This window comes from Leucopleurus acutus, assembly GCF_964270905.1.
Source record: "Leucopleurus acutus genome assembly, chromosome: 2".
NCBI classification, from domain to species: Eukaryota; Metazoa; Chordata; class Mammalia; order Artiodactyla; family Delphinidae; genus Leucopleurus; species Leucopleurus acutus.
Genome location: NC_139143.1, coordinates 103,670,363 through 103,686,030, shown reverse-complemented (window position 1 = coordinate 103,686,030; position 15,668 = coordinate 103,670,363). Strand labels below are relative to the sequence as shown.

Sequence of the window (15,668 nt, the reverse complement as noted above, 5' to 3'; positions counted from 1 at the left end):
AGTTAAAAAAAAAAAAGACATTTCATGCATTTAAGCCACCATTAATCTCTGACTCTAACATAAGGCAGATCATTAATCTTTTGTAAAACTATGACTTTAGCCACTTAAGCTCATTTTAGTGCTTTTCATGACAAGGACATGATAGGCCTTGTAAATTTAGGAGTTAAGATGTGTTTCCAACAGGTTAGTTTATACAGGCTCAGATGTTTTTTGAAACACCAACTTTATAACAAAAAATGCTTTGGAGAAATGATGAAAGTTATTATAAAGAAAAACCAGAAGGGGTTCTATAGAGTTTATCACAGATGACACTGTTAGATCAATGAACACAAATTGCATTTGCTTATGTGTCATCCTCAGTCTTAATGATGTGGAAAAGGGTGACATTGAATAGGACCTGGTGACCATTGTTCCAGGCATAAAGAGCTCTATCTCTTGCATTGTAGTCAAGCATGGATATGTGAAAGTATTGGTTATGAAAGGGAATGTCCGTGTACTCATATGTGGAGGTTTTGGTGGAATAGGAATAATACACCTTGGCTCCAGTTAAGTGGGAGTTGGTGACATACAGTGTCCCACAGATCATGAAGGATTCCCCCGCACTTCTCTTGGGATAGCCAGTGCTCCAGCTCTTCATTACCTCCAAGGTATCTTTGTTAAGTTGGCTGATGACAATATTGCCTGCATTCTGGTTAGTTGCATACACAGCCCACAGCCCGATTTCATCAGCCATTAGGTCGATGTCAGAGAACCCACCCCATGTGTAAGGGTAAACGTTGTGAAAACCAGCATACTCCAGGCTTCTTTGGGCAAGCACTCTCCCCATATCAAAGCTGTATTTGATGATGATGTTACTCTGATACTTGTTAAAATAGAGTGAGCCATTGTAGACAACATGGTTAGTTCCTGCCCATTTGAACGGGAGGTTGTATGTCCTTGATTCGGCCCCGCTGACAAAGTCTGCAATTGATTTGTACTCACGGACAATTTTATTGTTAGTATAACTGTCCATGTACCAAACCTGGGAAGAAGGAAAAAATGGAGTAATTAAATTCTGTACTTTTTTGAGAATTCCAAAATAAAGACAGTGAGAATCAGCACATATTAATATTGTCATTCTCAGGCTCTGGAAGATTCTCTTACCACTTACCTGTTGCAGTTTGATAGTACTGCAGGCTTTGGCAAAGATAGTGACATGGTCTGTGTGGAAAGGAAACAACTAAATGTACTGCCTTGAAGTTGATTTGCTTTTTGTCCTTTCTTTTTTTGTTGTTTTAAAAATTTTTTACCATTCAGTGCATATCACTGAGTGAATCAAACATATATCAATGCAAATCACATCACTTTTTTCATTTACCTGATCAATTTGACTAGTAATAACTGCAAAAAATATCACGTTCAGAAAATTTATTTATTCCATCCCTTGCTCTGAAAAATATATGGCTTAATTTTGAGCATTCAACTTATTTTTCCTTTATGGATAACAACCTTCTAGTAATACTTGTTCATTGGATCAGCTTATAGGTACAACCACCTTTTAATGAAATAATTTTACTAACTTAGCTACTAAACTTGCTTGGATGTAACCCTTGAAAATCCTAATGTGTACTGAGTTCTGTAATAGAACATAGATGGAGCTATGGTAAGTCTCTAGTATATTGATTTTCATAATAGAGGCATTGCCAAATACCCTCTATGCTGTTTTCTTTAAAATTACCCCTAGATTCTAGGTATATTTTCGCTTGTTTAGTGAATTGGGTAGCTCTTAAGCTTTTTTACTTATTTAGTTTTTTTTTCACACTAAGGAGCAAATTCTAGAAGGAATGTACAGAAAAATTTGTATACTTGTAACTAGCCCTTTTCAAGAATAAAACAGTAATAACCAATAAAAAATTAGACTCACTATACTGATGAATTATAGGATAGAACATTTTACTAAAATAAGTTTGCCATGTATCTGTAGATATGTTAATATTATCAAACTGAAAATATTTGCAAACAGTGTAACACTTTTCAAGTTGAAACTAATATCCCTGAAAAATAATGGATAGTCTAGTAGGCATAAAGCTTAAATAAAACATAATTCTAAGCAAAGGCATTTGAGGAAGCAACATACTCTGTTATTTTTTTCAGATGCTAAGGGATCTGTCATCCAAGCACCAAATCGGGTTCCAGATGTCTTGACTGTAACTGGGCCTGTGATTTTCATCAGTTTGCCACATGCTGAAATTAGAGTAACATGAACATGTTGGGTGAACATGGCAATAATTCCAACACACATACTTATACCAAGAGCAAAGAAAGGAATCCTAAAACAAAGCAAATAGAATTAATACCACATTCTGAATAAATGATCATTCATGTGGGATGCTATGCATTTAACTATAATTTGAAACATGAGTAGTTGCTTTTTCAGTGCTCTAAATCTAAAGTGTGGAATTTTAAAATGGGAAATTATTTATACAATCTGGAAAGAGATAAATGAGGAACGTCATTATCATTATACCAGTCCAGCTGCTGCTTCTAAGTAAAGAAGTCAGCAAAATTAAATTTTCCATGATGCTGTTTACCTGATCATCAGCTTCCCCTCACCTGACCCTCTCTGCTCATGCTTTGAGACTTTGGACTACTTATGCAAGCCAGAAAGAACTCTTGTTAAGTCGATTTTCAGTTTGTATTGGTAAATGAGCAGCTCCTGTGAAAGTTATATTTATAGAATATAATAAAAAAAATGTAATCACAATCTACCTGAAAGACGTAGAGTTTTGAAAGGTAAATGCCTTGTGCAAGCCTGATAGAGCAGCCCTAAAGATACAGGGAAAACCCCCCACAAAACTCAAGCCCTCATACCCTGTAGTCCCATGCAGTGAAAGATGTAGAGTATCAATTAATGTAATACATGATAAAAAACTAGTGACTTTCTTGAAAAATTATATTTTTATCACTCTATCTATGAATAAAATCTTAGGAAAAGCTTGGACTTCATAAATGCCAAAGTCTAAACCAAAAAGAAACCCAGGCATTTTGTGAGATTTTTACAACAGAATAATTTAAAAGTGATTTATCGTACACATTGTGAAAGGCAATATGACTGCCTGTAAATGTTGACTTTTGGTCTAAACAAAGAAATTTTCCTATCCATTTATACTCCTCTTTTCTTTGTGTTCTTTTTTTACTTTAAAAAAATTGTTCCATATGGCCCATGTTTCTTAGATCCTCCTCTGCCTATCCTTAGGACTGATAAATTTCTACTTAGTGCCTGTCAGTTCCTGTATGTTTGGAAGGGAAAGAACAGATCCCCAAAGCAAATAAAGGACAAAACTAATTGTAACTTAGGGCTCATCTTGCCTCATTTTTCTCTGTGTGTGTTCCTCATAAGAATAATTTGTAACGGGCAGAATACTAAGCCATGCAGTTAGAAAGATGATGAACGATAACATTATATTTTGTGCTATTGCTTCAGTGATAACTACACATTTAGTAATCTCCAGCTTTTCATGAAACCTAAACCGAATATATTTTTTTCTTCTTTTTTGAAGAAACTAGATGTGATAGCATCTTTATATATTTTATATAAAGGAATTACTTTATAACTTCCTAAGACCTGTTAAACTGAGCAAATCAGAAGTCTTTGTGGCATTATCTATATTGAATAGCAAGATCTTCAGTTAAACCTATATAGAATATATTAGCTCAACTTGGTATAAACACATGAACAATATGTGAATAAAATAGTATCAGTTTGAACTAGAAAAAAGTAAATGTATCCTGAAAGAATATAAGTTGCGTATATTCTCTGAATGCACTAAATAAGTGAAAGTAATATGATCTTTAATGATGACCTACATAAATATTTCTAAATTCACAATGGTAAGTGCATGAAAATTTAAACTATAAGTATATGGAAATAAATAGAAAGACATTGCTCCCCCTAAAAAACACCACAAATAAAATATGTGACTTCTTCCTTATGCATGAAAAATAAATACTTTTGTTGAACAGAATACAAATAGCAAAAATAGATAAAATATGAAAAGTAACTGGCTAAGATGATGGTGCTTTTATCTCCTTTATTTTGCAAAATCTCATTAAAATGATAGTAAAAGAGTAAAACATGGGGGAAAAAACCCAAAGCAAAGAGAATGGTACAGAGCCATTCGTGGAGAATAAACTTTTCGTTTTTAATAAATTTATTTATTTATTTATTTATTTTTGGCTGCATTGGGTCCTCGTTGCTGTGTGCAGGCTTTCTTTAGTTGCAGTGAGCGGGGGCTATTTTTGTTGTGGCATGCAGGCTTCTCATTGTGGTAGCTCCTCATTGCGGAGCATGGGCTCTAGGCGTGCGGGCTTCAGTAGTTGTAGCACTCAGGCTCAGTAGTTGTGGCACGCAGGCTCTAGAGTGCAGGCTCAGTAGTTGTGGCGCACGGGCTTAGTTGCTCTGCGACATGTGGGATCTTCCTGGACCAGGGCTCGAATCCGTGTCCCCTGCATTGGCAGGTCGATTCTTAACCACTGCACCACCAGGGAAACCCCATTGCACCACAAGGGAAGCCCAGAGAAGAAATTTTTAACAAATTTCTGGAAGGCAGAAAGTGATGGAGAGTGGTAATTAAAGGTGTAGGATGAAATAAAATGCACTAGTGTCTAAGCATAGGAGATAAGAGCTGAGGATGGAGCTGCTCTGCCTTGAAGAGAAGTAAGGGACACCTCGCCGTGACACACACGTGGTAGGAAAACTGATAAAAGGATTTACCATATATATTATGAATCTTTCCTGGAGCCTTGGGAGATATGTTTTCTATAAGTGGAACATAGGTGGATTTTATAGTTGGATTTTTTAACCTAATGGGAGGAACCTTTGTCTTTTAACATAATATAGTTGAGGACTATATATGGAAGCAGCTCCTTAGAGGGCACACAGCCTTGTCTGGAAACAGTGTGGAGGAAAGAAGCCTGTAGCAGTTGCAAGGGTTCCTGATATACTAGGCTGCTTAAAGTTGTCCTAGATCATTTTTATTAAAATCGTCTTCAAAGATGGTGGAGTAGGATGTGACTTCACTCCCTCTTGCGAGAACACCAGAATCACAACTAACTGCTGAACAGTCATCGACGGGAGGACACTGGAACTCACCAGAAAAGATACCCCACATCCAAAGACAAAGGAGAAGCCACAATGAGACTGTAGGAGGGGCATATTCACAATAAAATCAAATCCCATAACTGCTGGGTGGGTGAATCACAAACTGGAGAACACTTATACCACAGAAGTCCACCCACTAGAGTGAAGGTTGTGAGCCCCACGTCAGGATTCCCAACCTGGGGGTCCCACAATGGGAGGAGGAATTCCTAGAGAATCAGAATTAGAAGGCAGCGGGATTTGATTGCAGAACAACAGGACTGGGGAAAACAGAGACTCTAGGAGGGCACACACAAAGTAATGTGCACATCGGGACCCAGGGGAAGGAGCAGTGACCCCAGGGGACACTGAACCAGACCTACCTGCTAGTGTTGGAGGGTCTCCTGAAAAAGTGGGGGGTGGCTCTGGCACACAGTGAGGACAAGGACACTGGCAGCAGAAGTTCTGGGAAGTACTCCTTGGCATGAGCCCTCCCAGAGTCTGCCATTAGCCCCATCAAAGAGCCTTGGTAGGCTCCAGTGTTGGGTTGCCTCAGGCCAAACAACGAACAGGGAGGGAACCCAATCCCACCCATCAGCAGTCAAGTGGATTAAAGTTTTACTGGGCTCTGTCCACCAGAGCAACAGCCAGCTCTACCCACCACCAGTCCCTCCCATCAGGAAACTTGCGCAAGCCTCTTAGATAGCCTTATCCACCAGAGGGCAGACAGCAGAAGCAAGAAGAACTACAGTCCTGTAGCCTGTGGAACAAAAACCACATTCACGGAAAGATAGACAAGGTGAAAAGGCAGAGGGCTATGTACCAGATGAAGGAACAAGATAAAACCTAAGAAAAACAACTAAATGCAATGGAGATAGGCAACCATCCAGAAAAACAATTCAGGATAATGATAGTGAAGATGATCCAGGACCTTGGAAAAAGAATGGAGGCAAAGATCGACAAGATGCAAGAAATGTTTAACAAAGACTTAGAGGAATTAAAGTACAAAAAAACAGAGATGAACAATACAATAACTGAAATGAAAATTACACTAGAAGGAATCAGTAGCAGAATAACTGAGGCAGAAGAACGGATAAGTGACCTGGCAGATAGAATGGTGGAATTCACTGCTGCAGAACAGAATAGAAAAAAAAGAATGAAAAGAAATGAAGACAGCCTAAGAGACATCTGGGACAAAATTAAACACAACAACATTCGCAGTATAAGGGTACCAGAAGGAGAAGAGAGAGAGAAAGGACCAGAGAAAATATTTGAAGAGATTATACTCGAAAACTTCCCTAACATGGGAAAGGAAATATCCACCCAAGTCCAGGAAACACAGAGAGTCCCATACAGGATAAACCTAAGGAGAAACATGCCAAGACACATAGTAATCAAATTGGCAAAAATTAAACAAAAAAAAATTTATTGAAAGCAGCAAGGGTAAAATGACAAATAACATACAAGGAAACTCCCATAAGGTTAACAACTGATTTCTCAGCAGAAACTCTACAAGCCAGAAGGGAGTGGCATGATATACTTAAAGTGATGAAAGGGAAGAACCTACAATCAAGATTACTCTACCCAGCAAGGAACTCATTCAGATTCAATGGAGAAATCAAAAGCTTTACAGACAAGCAAAAGCTAAGAGAATTCAACACCAAAAAACCAGCTCTACAACAAATGCTAAAGGAACTTCTCTAAGTGGGAAACACAAGAGAAGAAAAGGATCTACAAAAACAAACCCAAAACTAAGAAAATGGTCATAGGAACATACATATCGATAATTACCTTAAGCATGAATGGATTAAATGCTCCAACCAAAAGACACAGGCTTGCTGAATGGATACAAAAACAAGACCCATCTATATGCTGTCTACAAGAGACCCACTTCAGACCTAGGGACACATACAGACTGAAAGTGAGGGCATGGAAAAAAGATAATCCATGCTAATGGAAATCAAAAGAAAGCTGGAGTAGCAATACTCATATCAGATAAAATAGACTTTAAAATAAAGAATGTTACAAGAGACAAGGAAGGACACTACATAATGATCAAGGGATCAATCCAAGAAGAAGATATAGCAATTATAAATATGTATGCACCCAACATAGGAGCACCTCAATACATAAGGCAACTGCTAACAGCTATAAAAGAGGAAATTGCCAGTAACACAATAATAGTGGGGGACTTTTAACACCTCACTTACACCAATGGACAGATCATCCAAAGAGAAAATTAATGAAGAAACAGAAGCTTTAAATGACACAATAGACCAGATAGATTTAATTGATATTTGTACGACACTCCATCCAAAAACAGCAGATTACACTTTCTTCTCAACTGCGCACAGAACATTCTCTAGGATAGATCATATCTTGGGTCACAAATCAAGCCTCAGTAAATATAAGCAAATTGAAATCATACGAAGCATCTTTTCTGACCACAACGCTATGAGATTAGAAATGAATTACAGGGAAAAACACGTAAAAAGCACAAACACATGGAGGCTAAAAAACACATTACTAAATAACCAAGACATCACTGAAGAAATCAAAGAGGAAATCAGAAAATGCCTAGAGACAAATGACAATGAAAACACGATGATCCAAAACCTATGGGAGGCAGCAAAAGCAGTTCTAAGAGGGAAGTTCATAGCTATACAAGCCTACCTCAATAAAAAAGAAATATCTCAAATAAACAATCTAACCTTACACCTAAAGGAACTAGAGAAAGAAGAACAAACAAAACCCAAAATTAGCAGAAGGAAGGAAATCATAAAGATCACAGCAGAAATAAATGAAATAGAAACAAAGAAAGCAGTAGCAAAGATCAATAAAACTAAAAGCTGGTTCTTTGAGAACACAAACAAAATTGATAAACCATTAGCCAAACTCATCAAGAAAAAGAGTGAGGGAACTCAGATCAGTACAATTCGGAATGAAAAAGAAGTTACAACAGACACTGCAGAAATACAAAGCATCCTAAGAGACTACTACAAGCAACTCTTTGCCAATAAAATGGACAACCTGGAAGAAATGGATGAATTCTTAGAAAGGTGTAACCTTCCAAGACTGAACCAGGAAGAAATAGAAAATATGAACAGACCAAACACAAGTAATGAAATTGAAACTGTGATTAAAAATCTTCCAATGAACAAAAGTCCAGGACCAAATGGCTTCACAGGTGAATTCTATCAAACATTTAGAGAAGAGCTAACACCCATCCTTCTCAAACTCTTCCAAAAAATTTCAGAGGAAGGAACACTCCCAAACTCATTCTGTGAGGCCACCATCACCCTGATACCAAAACTAGACAAAGATACTACAAAAAAAATTACAGACCAATGTCACTTATGAATATAGATGCAAACAGAATTGAACAACACATTAAAAGGATCATACACCATGATAAAGTGGGATGTATCCCAGGGATGCAAGGAGTCTTCAGTGTACGCAAATCAATCAATGTGATACACCATATTAACAAATTGAAGAAGAGAAACCATATGCTCATGTCAGTAGGTGCAGAAGAAGCTTTTTACAAAATTCAACACCTATTTATGATAAAAGCTCTCCAGAAAGTGGGCATAGAGAGAATCTCCCTCAACATAATAAAGGGCAAGTATGACAAATCCACAGCAAACATCATTCTCATTGGTGAAAAACTGAAAGCATTTCCACTAAGATCAGGAACAAGACAAGGATGTCCACTCTCACCTTATTATTCAACATAGATTTGGAAGTCCTAGCCATGGCAATCAGAGAAGAAAAATAAAAGGAATACAAATTGGAAAAGAAGAAGTAAAACTGTCACTCTTTGCAGATCACATGATACTATGCATAGAGAATCCTAAAGATGCCACCACAAAACTGCTAGAGCTACTCAGTTAATTTGGTAAAGTTGCAGGGTACAAAATTAATGCACTGAAATCTCTTGCTTTCCTGTATACTAATGATGAAAAATCTGAAAGAGAGACTACGGAAACACTCCCATTTACCATTGCAACAAAGAGAATAAAATACCTAGGAATAAACCTACCTATGGAGACAAAAGACCTGTATGCAGAAAACTATAAGACACTGATGAAAGAAATTAATGATGATACCAACAAATGGAGAGATATACCATGTTCTTGGATTGGAAGAATCAATATTGTGAAAATGACTATACTACCCAAAGCAATCTACAGATTCAGTGCAATTCCTATCAAATTACCAATGGCTTTTTTTTTACAAAACTAGAAAAAAAAATCTTAAAATTTGTATGGAGACACAAAAGACACCGAATAGTCAAAGCAGTGTTGAGGGGGAAAAGTGGAGCTGGAGGAATCAGACTCCCTAACTTCAGACTATACTACAAAGCTACAGTAACCAAGACAATATGGTACTGGCACAAAATCAGAAATATAGATCAATGGAACAAGATAGAAAGCCCAGCGATAAACCCACACACCTATGATCAACTAATCTATGACAAAGGAGGCAAGGATATACAATGGAGAAAAGACAGTCTCTTCAATAAATGATGCTGGGAAAACTGGACAGCTACATGCAAAAGAATGAAGTTAGAACACTCCTTAACACCATACTCAAAAATAAACTCAAAATGGATTACCTAAATGTAAGACCAGACACTATAAAGCTCTTAGAGGAAAACATAGGAAAAACACTCTTTGACATAAATCACAGCAAGATCTTTTTGGATCCACCTCCTAGAGTAATGGCAATAAAAACAAAAATAAACAAATTGGACCTAATGAAACTTAAAAGCATTTACACAGTGAAGGAAACCATAAAGAAGATGAAAAGACACCCCTCAGAATGGGAGGAAACATTTGCAAACGAATCAACGGACAAAGGATTAATCTCCAAAATATGTAAACAGCTCATGCAGCTCAATATTAAAAAAACTAACAACTCAATCCAAAAATGGGCAGAAGACCTAAATAGACATTTCTCTAAAGAAGATATACAGATGGCCAAGAAGCACATGAAACACTGCTCAACATCACTAATTATTAGAGAAGTGCAAATCAAAACTATAATGAGGTATCACCTTACACCAGTTAGAATGGGCATCATCAGAAAATCTACAAACAACAAATGCTGGAGAGGGTGTGGAGAAAAGGGAAGCCTCTTGCATTGTTTGTGGGAATGTAAATTGATACAGCCACTATGGAGAACAGTATGGAGGTTCCTTAAAAAACCAAAAATAGAATTATCATATGACCCAGCAGTCCCACTACTGGGCATATACCCAGAGATAACCGTAATTCAAAAAGACACATGCACCCCAGTATTCATTGCAGCACTATTTAGAATAGCCAGGTCATGGAAGCAACCTAAATGCCCATCGACAGACGAATGGATAAAGAAGGTGTGGTATATATATATATAATGGAATATTACTCAGCCATAAAAAGGAACGAAACTGGGTCATTTGTAGAGACATGGATGGATCTAGAGACTGTCATACAGAGTGAAGTAAGTCAGGAAGAGAAAAACAAATATTGTATATTAACGCATTTATCTGGAACCTAGAAAAATGGTACAGATGAACCGGTTTGCAACACAGAAATTGAGACACAGATGTAGAGAACAAATGTATGGACAGTAAAGGGGGAAAGTGGCGGTGGGTGGGGGTGGTGTTTTGATATTTTGGGAGATTGGGCTTGACATATATACACTGGTGTGTATAAAATGGATGACTAATAAGAATAAAAAATAATAAATTTAAAAAGAAAAAGAGACTTCGGATCTAAGAGGGTTCAAAATAGCAGTGTAGGGAGATCCTGAACTCACCTTCTCCCATGGATACAGCAAATGTACAACTACATACGGAATAATTCCCTTGGTTAGGGACCTGAAAGCTGGATGCACAGAGCCTCCACAACCAGTGATAAAAGGACAGCATTGAGATGGGTAGATAAGGCAGATGGGGCCTCTTGCTGAGGGAAAAAAGAAGCACCACCGTGAAAAGCTTGTGAACCAAAGGTGAAGGGGACCCACTTCCTAATTTTTAAGCATCTTCTGGAGAGGTAGAAAGCAGTTGGGATACTACTTGGAGACCGAGACACTGCTGGGAGCAATTTTGCAGCCTCAGGCTACCTTGCTAATGCCCGTGCTGGTGGTTGCCATTTTGCCATTCTTCCTCTAACCTGTTAGTGCCAGTGGATGCATCCCTCTGAAACCCCCACCCACCCCTGTGCCTTGGCTAGGCCTCATGGCTGACCAAGTAATATCCCTGCCAACCTGTGCCTTGCAGCAGCTGTGGCTGGGTCCATAGGTGTTCTAAGTCCTAGCCCCACCAACCAGTACATAGAAGCAGCTATGGCCAGGTGCCACAGCTGTTTCAACGAGCAGCCCTGTCCACTAGCAGGTCAAACCCGCAGTGATAGTGGGGTGCATGCAGCCCAAATAGGGGACACAAGTGAAGTGCCTAGCTCTGGTGGCCAGGCAGGATTGTGCCTCTGAACCCCTGAGGACATGTGCTAAATAGGGTCACTCCTTCAAGACTAGGAGAAATAGCTTATTTACCTAATACATAGAAACACATACAGAGATTTGGGCACAATGAGATAGAGGAACATGTTCTAATAGAACAAGACAAAGTCTCAGGGAAAGAACTAAATGAAATGAATGTAAGCAATCTACCTGATAAAATGTTCAAATTAATAGTCATAAAAATGCTTACTGAACTTGGGAGAAGAATAGATGAACACAGTGAGAACTTCATCAAAGAGAGAGGAAGCATAAGAAAAGTACCAAACAGAAGTTACAACTGAAACAAAAAAATAACCTAGAAGGGTTCAACAGCAAACCAGTTAAGGAATAAGAATGAATCAATGATCTGGAAGACAAAACAATGAAACTCACCCAGACAAAGCAGCAAAATGAATAAACCATTTTAAAAAGCATATAAGGGACCTTTGGGACAATATCAAGTGGAAAAACATTTCCATTATAGGCATCTCAGAAGAGGAAGCAAGAGAAAGGGTCAAAAAATTATTTGAAGAAAGAGTGGCTGAAAATTTCCTAATCTGAGAAATGGATCAGGCATCCAGTTCCAGGAAGCCCAGAGAGTTCCAAATAAGATGAACCCAAAGATACACCAAAACACATAATTAAAATGGTAAAAGTTAAGCATAAGAGAGAATTCTAAAAGCAGCAAGAGAAAAACAACTTGTTGCATACAAGGGAAATCCCTTAAGTCTATGAGAAGATTTTTCAGCAGAAACTGTACAGGCCAGAAGGGAGGGGCATTACATATTCAAAATGCTAAAAGGAAAGAAACCTTTCAACCAAGAATTCTCTAACCAACAAGGTTATCATTCAGATTTAAAGGAGAGATCAAGAATTTCTTAGATAAGCAGATGTTAAAGGAGTAAAATGTGTCATTAGAGGTATAAAATATGAGGGAGCATGAGTGTGAAAAAATAAAGATTTGGAATATGTTCAAATTTAAGTTGCTGCCACCTGAAAAAAGACAGCTATTAACATACTATGTTTTTATGAGAACCACAAGGTAATCACAAAAAAAAAACTTAACAGTAAATACAAAAAGGAAAATGAGAAAGGAATTTAAACATAACGCTAAAGATAATTGCCAAAACAGAAGGAAAGAGAGAAAGAGAGAAAGGAACAGAGAGGAAGCACAAGAAAATCCAGAAACAGTGTACAAAATGGCAGTAAGTACACACCTGTCATTAATTACTCTAAATGTAAATATACTAAATTTGCCAATCAAAAGACATAGAGTGGCTGAAAGGATAAAAAAGCAAGACCCATCTATATGCTGTCTACAAGAGGCTCACTTCAGAAGTAAGGACACACACAAACAAGGTGAAGGGATGGAAAAAATATTTTGTACAAATGGAAATGAAAAGAATGCCATATTAGTCATACTCATAACAGACAAAATAGACTTTAAACCAAAAACTGTAATAAAAGACAAAGAAGGGCAATACATAATGATAACGGTAAATCTAACAAGAAAAATGTAACATTTATAAATGTATAGCCACCCAACAGAGGAGCTCCTAGATATATAAAACAAATATTAATGGGCTTAAAGGGAAAAATTGAAAGCAATACAATAATAGTAGGGAACTTTAAACCCCATTTACAGTAATGGATACAAAAATCCATTACAGACACAAAAATCAATAAGGAAATGTTGGACTGAAATGACACATTAGACCAGATAGGTTTAATAGAAATATCCAAACATTCTATTCAAAAGCATCAGACTACACCTTCTCAAGTGAATGTGGGACATTCTCCAGGATAGATCACATGTTAGGTCACAAAACAAGTGTCAATCAATTCAAGAAGAGTGAAATCATGTGAAACATCTTCTCTGACCACAATAGTGTGAAGCTAGAAATCAATCAGAAGATAAAAAGGGGAAATAATCATGAAGTAACAACAGCATACTTCTGAATAACCAGTTTGTTATTGAGGAAATTAATGGTGAAATCAGAAAATACCTAGAGACAAATGAGAATAGAAATATGACACACCAAAATCTGTGAGATGCAGCAAAAGTGGTTCTAAGGGGAAAGTTCATAGCAATCAAGCCTACCTCAAGAAACAAGAAAAATCACAAATAAGCAATCTGATTTGACACCTAAAGGAACTAGAAAAAGAAGAACAAATGAAGCCCAAGATTAGTAGGATGAAGGAAATGATAAAGATCAAAGTAGAAATAAATGGAGTCTAAAAAAATAATATAAAAGATCAATGAAACTAAGAGCCGGTTATTTGAAAAGACAGAACCAGCAAACCTTTAGCTAGACTAACCAGGAGAAAAAGAGAGGGCTCAAATAAATAAAATCAGAAATAAAAGAGGAGAAATTACAACTGATACCATAGAAATATAGAGGATCGTAAGAGACTACTACAAACAGTTATATGCCAACAAATTGGATAACCTGGAGGAAATGGATACATCCCTGGAAACATACAAGTTTTTCAAGACTGAGTCATGAAGAAATAGAAAATCTGAATCAAAGATTACTACTAAGGAGGTTGAAACTGTAATCAAAAAGCTCTCAACAAACAAAAGCCCAGAACCAGACAGCTTCACTTGAAAATTCTACAAAACATTCAAAGAAGATTTAATACCTATCCTTGTCAAACTCTTCCAAAAAACTGAGGAGGAGAGAAATCTTCCAAACATGTTTTACAAAGCCAACATGTCTGATACCAAAGCCATACAGGGACAACACAAAAAAGAAGATTACAGGCCAATATCCTTGATGAACATAGATGTAAAAATCCCTAACACAATATTAGCAAACTGAATCCAATAATACATTAAGAGGATTATACACCATGATTAAGCAGGATTTATTTCAGGGATGCAAGGATGGATCAACATCCCCAAATCAATTAATGTGATACATCACATTAACAAAATGAAGCATAAAAATTGTATGATCATCTTAATAGATGAAGAAAAATCTTTTGACAAAATCCAACATCCGTTTATGATAAAAACTCTCAATAAAGTGATTATAAAGGGAACATACCTCCACATAATAAAGGTCATATATGACAAACCCACAGCTAACACCATACTCAATGGTAATCTGAAAGCTTTTCCTCTCAAATCAGGAACAAGACAAGGATGCCCACTATTACCACTTCTATTCAACATAGTATTGGAAGTCCTAGCCCCAGCAATTAGGAAGAAAAAATAAAAGCTAAATCAAAAAGAAAGAAGTAAAACTGTCACTGTTTTCAGATGACACACTACTGTATAGAGTAAATCCTAAAGACTCCACCAAAAAAAAAAAGAGAAAAACTGTTAGAATGGATAAACAAATTCAGTAATGTTGCAGGATACAAAATCAATATACAGAAATTTGTGGCATTTCCTTATGCTAATAGAGAACTATCAGAAAAAAGAAATTAAAAAAAATCCCTTTTACATTTGCATTAGAAAGAATAAAATACCTAGAAATGAATTTAACCAAAGAGGTGAACAAGCTGCACACTGAAAACTGTAAGACACTGATGAAAGAAATTGAAGAAGACACAAATAACTGAAAGATATTCCATGATCAAGGATTGGAAGAGTTAGTATAGTTATTAAAATATCCATACTACCCAAAGCAATCTACAGATTCAGTGCAAACCCCTATCAAAACTCCAATGGCATATTTCATAGAACTAGAACAAATAATTCTAAAATGTGTACAAAACCAAACAGATCCTCAATAGCCAAAACAATTTTGAGAAAGAAGAATAAAGATGGAGGTGTCACGCTCTCTGATTTTAAACTATACTACAAAGCTGTTATAATCAAAACATTATGGTATTGTCATGAAACACACGCACACAGATCAATGGAACAGAGTTGAGAGCCCAGAAATAAATTCACACATATATGAAAAATTAATTAACAGCATAGGAGCAAAGAACATACAGTGGAGAAAGAATAGTCTTCAATAAATGGTGTTAGGAAAACTGGCCAGCCATATGCAAAAAAAATGAAACTAGACCACTCTCTTACATCATACACAAAAATGAACTCAAAATGGTT

The 15,668-nt window shown here is 36.8% G+C and overlaps 1 protein-coding gene across 4 annotated transcripts in view; it reads right to left on the bottom strand.

Annotated features, from left to right (window-relative positions):
* Nucleotides 1–343: 343 nt before the first annotated feature.
* Nucleotides 344–15,668, bottom strand: part of OLFM3 (olfactomedin 3) — a gene marked incomplete at both ends in the record, with an annotated part of 195,660 nt that continues 180,335 nt past the window's right edge. For all 4 annotated transcript variants that reach the window (XM_082834039.1, XM_082834040.1, XM_082834037.1 and 1 more), the window contains 2 exons: nt 344–1,021; nt 2,117–2,223. In XM_082834039.1, coding sequence (XP_082690165.1) covers nt 344–1,021; nt 2,117–2,223 — 785 coding nt within the window. The remainder of the gene's footprint in view (nt 1,022–2,116; nt 2,224–15,668) is intronic.